We start from the raw sequence: 11,686 nt of genomic DNA on the forward strand, positions 1-11,686 counted from the left end.
AGAGAATAAAAATTGGCTGTACATCTCTGATATATACATTTATAAAATACATCGGGAAATATTATTTTTGATAAAGAAAAAATATAAACACTAAAAATTACAAATACAACAAAATATTAAATTAGAAAATAAACACATATCTAATTTCTACAAAAAAATATTTACAATTTAATGTTTTAAAATTCTGTTCTATATAAAATATCATTTACATATAGCATGCCTATCAATACTGTATGGAAAAAAGTTGGATCAACAATTTTAAACAATATTGCACGATGCCATTTATGATAATCATACAAGTTGTATTTTTGCTACAGTGCCTGATGGAGTGTATTTTACATGGAGGTGAGGAGGGTTCAACCAAAGTAAAGTTTCTCCATCATCATGTTTTTTTTTTCTGGCCATCTGTCTGTTATCAGTGTGAAGCCAGTTGCAAGAAAGCAAACGAAGCGCGAGAGCCATGACGCACATGATGCGCATTGTTAGCGTGCACATGTGCCCCCCAAACGCGCGCACATTGGTCACCTTGTCCCCGGCAACCCCTTTCACTTCCCCCCCCCTCATGGGTTTGTTTGGACAGTGACTGAGCATGACGCTCATGACCCCCCACATGAGGATTAATCCCAGATGATCTCCAATTAATCACACGGAACAAAGGGGATCAAATTCTCAAGACCAACAGGTTGATAAAAAGCTTAGTCTTTCCCCCTATTGTTCATCTGATTACAGAGGAATGACATGCCCGTATTTGGGGGACCCATTACTCCTTTTTAGGCTCTTCATATTGAATGGGCCTTGTGTGATCACTCTGCTGGCAGATAAGACAGGATGCATTCTGTAGTCATAAAAAGATAATTTAAATGAGCATGCTGATTGGATTTGATACGACAAGGTCAAGGACACGTTGCAAGTGTGGCACTGTTTTAGACACTGCAACGACAAGGCGTTGGGTACCCACCACATATGGCCCCTTACTAGCTGTTGCTGGGTGGTGGCAAGTAGGGAGCTCAGAGAGACGGCTGTTGTTGGTCCACATCAACGACACAACTGGATCGTACTCCAGCAGACACTGCAAAGACACGTCGAGATACGTTATTTTATGTCAATTATTTAATAAAAGATATATTTGCTGAAATGTTGCCCTGTTTTTTGTTTGTTTGTTTTTTAGGTTGGGGTCCATGTACCTTCTTAGAAACGAACGACCCTGAATGCGACATGATAAACAATAGTAGCAACGAATAAAATGAATACAAATTCAAAGAATAAAAAATACCAAAAATGACAAGAAAAACGTTTACGACCACAATTTAGTTCGATAAATTACAACTTAGGAGTCTAGCGTCTTCTGTTTCTTCTACTACTGCTACAACGTTCGTGCTTTCTGCCCGTTCGGATGTCCCGTGGCACCATATTGCCTCTTACAGGACAATCTTGGTACTACAACAAACAATGTTATGTGAAGTAAGCGCACACTTGACATTTCTTTTTATGCGTGGGGTCTTTCACATTTAAAAAATGTATGGTAAGAATCAGAATGTGTACCCCTGTATCAGGTCATGAATAATAAGATTGATCAAACATAATTGTACACTTACACTCTCCATGGTTGTCAAAAGAAAAAACGACAAGTGATCCACTCACATTTATTTATTTTTATTAAAATTTCCTCATTTTTTTTTTTAAATAATTGCATATGGATGGCCTATTAGGCTTCACCTCCAGCATGACGCAAATGAAGCCCACGTGCACGGGACTGCTGCATGGCAGGGGATGTCCTCAAATGTTTACAATGACCATGTGCTGACTACAGATACATGGCCACATAAGCCCTGTGACGTCATTGCGTCAACCTGCCACTGTATATAGGGAGCAGACATGTATGCAGGGACCACACAATGTTGTTGTTGGAGTGGGCCAACTAAACACACAAAACACTATTTGCCATAGGCATGTTTTTAAACAGATAATAACACTCAGTTTTGATTAACTATGAATTTATTATTGCAGTTTTATTTACCATGGTATAGACAAACACTAATACTGATAAATTTGTCTAATAAATACTATAGTTATGTCTGTATTTTGGACATTATGGTTTCCATTATGGTTGCAAGACTCACAATTGACCACCAGGTGGGGATGTTGACTTGGATATGGCTATTCACAAATCACAGCGTCAAAAATGTTCTTCCTTTTATCAGCCTGCCTGCTTGATGTTTTTAATGGAACATAAGGAAGTTATGACTTATTTTAGACCCAACATTTACCAGAACTAAATATTCTGACCTTCCTATAGCATTATCAGGTTAGCTAATGGATGAAGAGCAGTAAAAGATTCCTAACATTCTACAAACGTTTGGGATTGGGAATTTTACTTTACACACATTGCAACAGATTGAAAACAAATCAGCCAAGATGATTGGATTGTTAGCTGTGATTAAAGAGAACATATTGCAAAAACAGAAAAATGTGTTTTAAATCCCCGTATACAAATATTTCAGTCTATCTGGTATGCTTGCTTTGCTATCAAATGTTAAATTAAGCAACCCAGTGAACATATTATGATGTGCCTAATTTTGAAAATGTGACTCTAGCCTGGCTGGGCGAAGATCTAAATTCCATACAGAACCTGATATTTAAGCCCCGAACCTGAGAACTGTGTGGCAGATGCAGCAACCAGTTGATCACAGTGCTACATTGTCTCCATATCCATTCATGATTTTTTTTGTTGTTGAGGAAAACAAAAAAGTCGCATTCATTTTGGTTGTCCACAAACAGCCAAGGGCCACCTGGCTTCACATCTGACAAGTGTGTGCAAGTGTTAATGACTTCACCTTGACTTAAATACCTGTACTATGGCAATTAGACACACATGGAAGGCATTTTACCTCAAGTGCTGGCGGCCACTGCTGTTGCTGTTGTTGCCGCTGCGATCTCTGAATGAATAATGAAGAGGAATACAATCACAGTAAAAGTGGAACCATATGACAATTCTTTCAATGTGACATTCAAATTGGGTGCACCTGATCCTCTATTGCAACTGACTGCAAACATGTTCAGTCGAGTATGTATATCTTTTTTTAAGTATTCTAATTAAATTGAGGCTAGTGTACCGTGAGGGTTAGTTGGTGGTTATTGGAACACTCTTAATAAGATGAAAAAATAGGATGGAGATGGATTTCTTCTGGAACAACGCTGTAAATAACCATAATTATATTTTCTTACCGGAACATGGATTGTATATATATATTTTTTGTCTTGTAAATCATCACTTCCGGTTTTGGGTTAACACTTTTGTTTTGAAGAGTCACTTCCGGTTTAGTGCTTATGTACTCAAGGGAGCCTTAAAGCTACTGAACGTAGAATATTCCATTTCGAATCGCCACTGCCACCTGCTGACAAAAAATGAAACTGCACATACCGTTCTTCACATACACACCACGCACATTACGTCACATCCGCAGACAGAGCGCGGGGAATTCTAACCCGAATCCAGTCTGAAAACTATTGGCCAGAGACTTGCAGGAGTACCCATTGTGAACAGCAAAGGTATTAATCTACTAATTAGAAAGCATTTCACTCATAAATGGTCAAATAAAAATCTTATTGCAAAGTTATTTTGGGGAAAAAAAGTTCAATATTGCAACTTTTAAATATTGGTACGCTGGAAAATTTTGTTGCGCAGCGTCAAGGACTGCCTAATTATTTTTTATTGGTAGGCAAAACAAGGTACATTTTGTTTAATAATTCGTTTATTAGCATTTATGTGTTTGTACATGTACATAGTTTTGATTATTGTTTGCATAGTTTGTAATATATTTCAACTATTACGGTGATTTGGTGATGTACAGTGATGCACGGTGACTTACGGTAATAAAAAAAATCAAACGTTAAAGTTTTATCCTCGTTGGGGGGGGGGGGGCTGCTACAAACGCTGTTTACTCGTCCCACGCGCAGCGACAGCGGCAACACTTTTAGCTACTTGTAAAAAATACGAAAATGTATAAATGTGTAAATAATAATTCTAGAAACATAAATGTATTCGTAAATGTATTTTAACAAATTAACTTAAATCTGACTCATTTTTTTTACTTTACACTAGTTTAACTATCGAGACTTTTTGTAAACGCTCATGTTTATGAGGGTTTGCGTTCAAAAAGAATATATTGCTTAAATGAAATCACATTCAAGCATAATTGCTTATTTAGTCTAGTCATGTACACAATTTGAATACGATTAAATAGCCATATAATTCATATATTTGTGCAATATTTCATGTTGTTCAAGCTTTATTTTGGAGAGCCATCAAAAGAGTATTTAGTTTTGGTTCAAGCTCCAGGGGCAGCTAAATTATATGGACTTTTTTTTCTTCTTTTTTTCTTCCCCGAGTCAACGTCGCATTTTCACCCTGCACATGCGCACGCACTGCACCGCACGAGTGCCTCACCTTTGCGTTATTATTAAGTCTGCCAGACGCTACTTCATCTGGCAAGTTGTTGCGGTTTCGGTGATATTCATAATCGCCGAAACATACTTGTTTCCCTTCGGACTCTCCGCTCGTTATTATCCAATATTTTGCAGCGCTAAGTGACATATGACGTTCACCTGCGTGTAATTAGGCTGTTTGTTATGGTGGTAGGCCACCTGCACGGTCTGCTTTAATGGGCGCGCGTGTGTGTGTGTGGTTTCGTCTGTAGAAATCCATTCACGTTTAAACGCATGTTTGTCTAATTTGACTCCACTTACTCAAGTGTAATTACAATTTAATTTAGACTCCAGTTGTGTTGCTAACTGAATGAAGCGTGCATGCGGCTGATGGATTTCCCAACTGCAATATTCCCTGTTGATTAATGACAATAAAAGAAAAGTGAGACTATTATGATTTTCTATTGAATTTGGAGGCTTATAAAAGTTGTTGCATCATTTGCCGCCCTGTTCCTCTTGTGTTTTTAAACTTCAAATGTCATGTTTCATGGAAAAGATTAAAATTTATTACATTAAAAAAAACATTTCAATTATTTTATTAAAAACTGGAACAGAAATCGGGCTTATTTTAAGGTATCGAGTACTCGTGGAGGCTACCGATATCAGCTACCATTATTTAAGGCAATAAAAATCTGACATCGAATAAATCCTCCACGGCGCTATACTGCAGCAGTTTGACACATTGGCAAATCATAATCATCTGTGTCAGAAATAAAGTTTTGTCAAAATTTTTTTTGTCATTGTGTTAAATGAAATTGTATATATCAAAAGTACCAGTGATATCAGTGAGTATTCAAAAAGTAAATACTCAAACCAAAAAAATGAAATAATGGCAATGGTTCGATTATTTTTGCTCCCGCTCCTGTGACTTCAGGTGTTTGTTAACACCACACAAGCTCTGCAAATGCGCGATTAAACATCAAATCATATCGCGTGTTTATGAACGCCCCTCGATGATTTGAAGGGATTATTCGACTATTTAAATTGGCTCGTCGGTCATGCTTGCAGCCCATTTTCGCTGAGGTCTGTTATCTGAATCGCACATCTCCTGATCCCTTTTTGTGGTCTTTATTTGCATAAACTGGTCACTGGTATGAAAATTGTTGATAACTAATGATGCGAGGTGAAACTGGAGCCGGGCCTATCTGCTTTAATTTTCTTTTCGTATTTTGGTTTAACTGCAATTGCCTTGATTTCTGCTTTAGACTCTTGTTGTTCTTGCAAAGTCTTTACTCAGCACTCTGATGAGGCCAACATACGTGTTTTGCTATGACAAAGTAGGGTTGGGCAAAAAATCTAATTAATTTGATTAATCGTCATTTTAATCTAATCGTTTGCAAAATCGTCAAATCGAGGTGCATTTAAAATGAATAAATATACTTGTCTTCTGGATTATTAAAAGCTTTTTGTTCTTATCTTCTGTTACATCCAAATGTTACAAACAAGACATGTTTACAATTACTCACACTTCTCACAATTTTTTTTCTTACTATTTTTTACAACGGAATGGTACAAGAATGACAAAATTACACTTTGCGGCAATGTAGTCAGTTTACAGCTTGTAAAAGGGTCTTCAGTTTCCTCAAAATAACTAAAATCTCAGCTATTAATGACTAAACTGCTGGCAACAAAAGTGACTGCACCCTCAAGTGAAAATGTCCAAATTGGACCCAATTACCCAGTTTTGCTCTCTGGATGTCATGTGACTCATCAGTATTTTTGGTCCATCTTTTCAGATCCACAGGCATGAGGAATTGCCCGCTCAATGCTTTCAGACTAGTATTTGCCATAAGACATCCGATCCAAGCCTTCCGTCTGAGACAAGCGCAGCATATGGAATTAATCCACTGTAGACTGCACACATAAATTTTTCATCCTCACTCTTACTCTATTGTAGTGCCTCATGGTCAACCAGTGGGCCGTTTATACACGCCAATAATTCTGCACTCTTTCATCATCACCTTCTCCCACCGCCTGGCTTCACAAATGTCTTCTAAAGTGTACTTAAAGCACTCCCAAGAATCCTTTAAAAGTCCTCCTCTCATTGTGGTACAATGTATGGCTATTGTATATGTATGTATATAAGTACATGCATGAAGTAAATCTTTCATATATTTCCTGCAAAGACGCCAAGAATAATCTAAGACAAGCCTCATTTATGAAAATAATCTCAATTGCTTGCATGGATGTTAAAAATAAAAAATCACATTTGTGTGGGCTTTGTGTCTCATATCTAGAAAGATTTATAAAGTGTTTTATAGTAAGTGCAAGGCCAAATGGCTTAAATGCATTTGGGAAGGAGCTGATAACCGTTTGGGCAAAGTGTAATTACGTTTAATTATTGAGTGAAAAATATAGTTTACTTTCCTCCTGCCAAGCCCTAATTTATTTTTATTTTTATAGAAATACACTTTCCCATGCATAGAAACGCATGCATTAATGCGTAAGGCTTGACTTTGGAGCAGCGACTCTTTTTTTAATGGGCCATTATGATGGCGGAATGTTTATGAGCACTCAGATTGCGGCCTAACCTTTATTACCGCTATGTCAAATCTCCAATGCAACACCTTTTAAAATATCTCATCTTTGAAGGAGGCAAGGTCATAGAGGCGACGTTTTCTGCTTTCTATTTGCTTCACTGATCCGAGTGAGCTGCATTAGGCAGAGAGAGAGAGAGAGAGAGAAAGCGAGAGAGAGAGAGAGAGAGAGAGAGAGAGAGAGAGAGAGAGAGAGAGAGAGAGAGAGAGAGAGAGAGAGAGAGAGAGAGAGAGAGACATGTTAAGTGCCAACAAGTAGCAGATGTAACAAATTAGAGTGCATTGTTTCATTTGTGCTTAAGGAATCGGACAGTTTAAGTTCCAATTCGCCCACTGAGCTGCGGAACCCCAGGATGGTCTTTAATGTATGGTCAGTCCACACCACAGAGTTATATACAGTGGAACGCAAATCTTTTTTTCATTGGAAATAATATAAATAAATATGTCACAATCACAATATATACTGTACTTTATGATGCTAACCCAGTAGTAAAGGCATAACTACAGTAATATTTGTTTGAAAAACACTTCCCGGCCATAAATATAAACCCATCAAAAACAGGAAGTGTGTCGGTAACTGAGTGCGCATGCTTGTGTCAAATTTGATCACCCAATACCTCCCAATATGAATTGTACAGGCAGCTAAAGTAACATTAACATTTTAACTGTCAGACAAGACTTAAAAAGTACACACAGTTGAAGAGTGGCAGAATTGTAAAACAGCAAGGTAATGCTTTCTTTGACCATCTCCTCTTGCAGTTATCAATTTGTCGTGATAGGGGGCAATAGAGTATCACATAAAAGTTCAACTCTGCCCTCAGCACACGTGTATGTTGTATTTTTTTTTTATCTTACTTGCTCTATACAGGCAACAAGATTCACTTCAATACAGAAAAAAACCCGGAATATAAAGACAGGGAGTTTTCTTTGTTCCTATTTGCAGCCACTTGAATGATATTGTTACATATTTAGGGAGACCGTGCCTCCCTATATCACTTTTTGTACTTTTATATTGGAATCAAGACATCATATATAAACAAAATGTATACCAGATGAAAGACCAAAGTCTTAGGTATATTTTTTGCATTGATGTCATTTTCATTCTTTGTGTCAGTGCAGAGTTATAAGCCATCAAATAGAGGGAGTGACATGTTGCCCCACCAATGGGTAAGTTGTCACACTATATGGGGTAAGATGTCACACTGGATTTTGCAACGAATGAAACAAGGACAAAATTATCCTTGTTCTCCTGTTTTGGTTTGTTTTTACAGCCAGAGAAATTGTTTATCATTGATCTTGAAATTTTAACATGGACATTGAGCAAACTTTAACATAAAATATTATGAAACAGATTTAAGTCCTTAGGAGCTGCTGGCATGTAGGTCATAGCTCTCAGCCTCAATTACCTGTTTTGCTTCCCTTAAACTGGAAATTTGAGATTTAATTGAATTAAAAAAAACAACAACAAAAAAAGCCTTTCGGTTAATGGATTAATGGATGTTTCATCATGAAACTTAAATCAGTTGTGACATGATGAACACAATGAAACAAAACATGGAATACTAATTTCCTTATTTTTCAGACTCAACATCTGAAGGGCAATTCTGGCATATGTAAACTGAGTTGCCATTGGTGCATTTTTTATTGGGCCATTCTTTACATATGTGACAACAAACCCCAAAATGACTGAGACAAGTTGCCCCAAAACTACCATGTTGGCTAATACTTACTCTAGTTTAAAGCTAGCTTAAAGCAGAGCAGTGATTGAGGCATGACAAGATGCCCGAATCTCTCCTCTAATGAGTCCACATGATTTGCTGCAAGAATTCGTCTATGTCCGATGCCTGTTTCAAAATATCTGAAGTTGATTTTTTTTTTTTACTTTGGGTTGTGCAAAACAGATAACTGGCCCTCATCTCAGCTCACAATTTGCTATTCTCTTCTCAGACAGTACACAACCCCTGACTATTTATACAAAGAAAACTTAGTATTCCACTTTTTTGTTGCGCCCTCTGGTGGAGAAGAAAATCGCAATGAGACAACTTACCCGTGATACAACTGGCTAAAATAAATAAACAAATAAATCTGGTGAGCTGCAGCCTATCCCAGCTGATAGATATTGTGAATGTTGCATACAGATGTCGTACACGTTCACTATTTGGTTGTGGAAAACCTGATAGATTCCTTCTTGTGGTTCCTCTTGAGAACGGCTAGTCAAATACAGATTCCCTCGAACAGCTCTTCTTTTAAGACTTTCCAGTACAAGCAAAGTGTGCATTAATGTTTCATTTCTCTCCAAGTGAACTGTAGCTCATCAATTTTTCTCTCCTTTTCTCATACTCGCCATTAGCATCAGCTTACAGTAGATGAAGCGAGGGGTTATCAAGCGCTTGTGAATGATGTCGTCTCGAGGTCCTGTGGGGAAGCTGAGGTCAGCTAAGAAATGATAAAGACTTTCGGTTAAACATTGGATTTGTGTTGTTAACCTCCTCTATTGGCATTCGGGAATAGATTAGCCTGTTTTTGGAGGAAATTGATCTTTTAATATTTGGCTGTGTTTCTGTATGCAGTTCCAAGTCTGGGAGTCTGTCGGTGGGAATAGCAAGATGGCTCCAATACGGTGACGTGAGAGCCGGGGAAGTCCCAGTTGATGCTACTCTTGAGCTGCAGTTTGCCCGAGTCAGCAAGTTATCTCCCTCGGTTTTACAAGTATGGTAAATCCCCATCCACAGCAATCCTGCAGGGTATGCGTTCATAATCATTCTATGAAGGTGCGTATGTGCAGGTGAATCTCGCAGCTGCTGTGTCAGTGACATCAGCGATGGAGTTTTTAGCACAATCTCTTTAATTATATCCCAGTGCCCTGTCATCACTTACTATTTTTATCATCTAAGCAGCTGCTGCAGACAGACAATGTTACACGCGCACAAACACACAATTACGCAGGTGTCCCCACCTGAAAAAGCCATCGTGCTAATCTCCTCTTAGTAGCTGGATGTCAAGTAATTAATAAGTTGATTGAATGTTTCTCATGAAGACAAAAGTAGGGCTTTGCTGCAATCTTTTATTATCTTGGGACCATTTTGTCATTTTGACAGTCGCACATGCAGATATGCGTTCAGCGTAATAACCGGTGCATCTCCATCCTCGCTGGCAATTTGGTTACAAAAAGTAGACTAGTCTTTAGACCAGGTGAAACCAGGTCCAAGTTGTGGTGCAGGAGTTGTAATGATTTTGAGTTCCACTTGCACTTAGTCTTTGAATTTCAGTAGATGCTGGTGTGGTGGATCTGGCATGCATGAAAACCTCCACCAAAGAAGGTTGCCTCGATCCCGGCCAGGACAGGGCAAGCACCCCCCCCCCCCCCCCCCCCAGGGCCCCCCAGGCCGCGGCAGCACCAGGGCACAACCCCCGGGCCCCGCGGGGGCCACCAGCCAGAGAGCAAACCCAGGAGTCCGGTGCGCCCCCACCCTAACATGGCCATGACAATGACAATAAATATTCTGAATACGAATACTGAATACACTGATATGTTGGACGTCATGGATTTCATTCATAAATAAGACAACAGCATTCATCGTACGTTTTGAATCATTGTAGAAATTTACTCACTTGCGAAATCTATAGTGGATATCTTCTTGCAATTCTTTATAAACGTACTTTGAAAGTGTCAATCTCCTGATAGACTCCTGCGAGCGAGCTCATTATGTAGATATTAATGAGGGGACCAGCTTGATTGGCCGGGAATCAACTCGACTGTTGTTCACTCCCACAACGGCGCAAAAATGATTTCTGGCAGACCCCAAAACACTGAAAACATTATAATATACACAACAGGTCATAATAGGTGCCGGTATGTTCTTAAAGTGGGGTCATTTATTTGTGTCCTTCCATCCATTTTCAATATTGTTTTAGCTTTCATCCGAACCCAGAACCTCTTAGTTATGAGGCAAACATGCTAACCACTAGTCCCACCATGCTGTGTACCCTGTGTACTACTATCCTGGGTATTGTCAGCGCATGACTAAGCTGGCAGGATGCTGCTTGTAGCAGCTGCTAGTGATTCAACAACACACAGGGAGCCGTGTGATGGTCGCTCCTGTGGCCAAATGACTTCAAGATTATAAAGTTCAGTGGACACGGCCTTTTAATGGAGAACCCGGTGGCACTGAGCAATGTGATGTCATTTCTTGAGATGGGAACGAGAAAGGAGATGCAGGGGAGATGTTGCAAATTTGGAGCAATTTTGTCTCTTCCTTCATCTTGTTTAATCCGAGTGCCATTATATAGTTAAACTGAAAGTAACAACGATGGGCCGCAATCCTCCTTTTTAAACACTTCTTTTGTCAAATCAGCAGCACCGCCGTATTTTTTGGGGCATTTCATCCCACCCATTACTATATGTTTCTTACTAGATGTCTATTCAAATGATAACACCGCTAACCGTATTAAGAGGCGGTTGCTTCTGTATTTGACTCAGTGCCTTGTATCATCTCAACAACTGATTTTGACACCAGTCATAGTCAGTTAAAATTACTAGTGGTTCTCATATTAGTTAATGATTCTGTCTATTATTTTGCGACATAATGGTGTCACAAGTCACACTGTTTACGGTACCACTGTATTACTGTGCCACTGTGCAAAATCCACCACATTTACATCTG

General features: G+C 38.8%; 1 protein-coding gene across 2 annotated transcripts in view; it reads right to left on the bottom strand.

Annotated features, from left to right (window-relative positions):
- The window catches only part of vstm4b (V-set and transmembrane domain containing 4b), a 40,872-nt gene extending 39,504 nt beyond the window's left edge, over positions 1–1,368 (bottom strand). For both annotated transcript variants that reach the window (XM_086065013.1, XM_086065012.1), the window contains exons 1-2: positions 1,185–1,368; positions 976–1,069 (exon numbers count right to left, since the gene is read on the bottom strand). In XM_086065013.1, coding sequence (XP_085921139.1) covers positions 976–1,069; positions 1,185–1,217 — 127 coding nt within the window. In that variant the 5' untranslated portion in view covers positions 1,218–1,368. The remainder of the gene's footprint in view (positions 1–975; positions 1,070–1,184) is intronic.
- Between the last annotated feature and the right edge of the window lie 10,318 nt (positions 1,369–11,686).

This window comes from Leptonotus elevatus, chromosome 20 (genome assembly GCF_054856555.1).
Source record: "Leptonotus elevatus isolate MCC_2025b chromosome 20, RoL_Lele_1.0, whole genome shotgun sequence".
NCBI classification, from domain to species: Eukaryota; Metazoa; Chordata; class Actinopteri; order Syngnathiformes; family Syngnathidae; genus Leptonotus; species Leptonotus elevatus.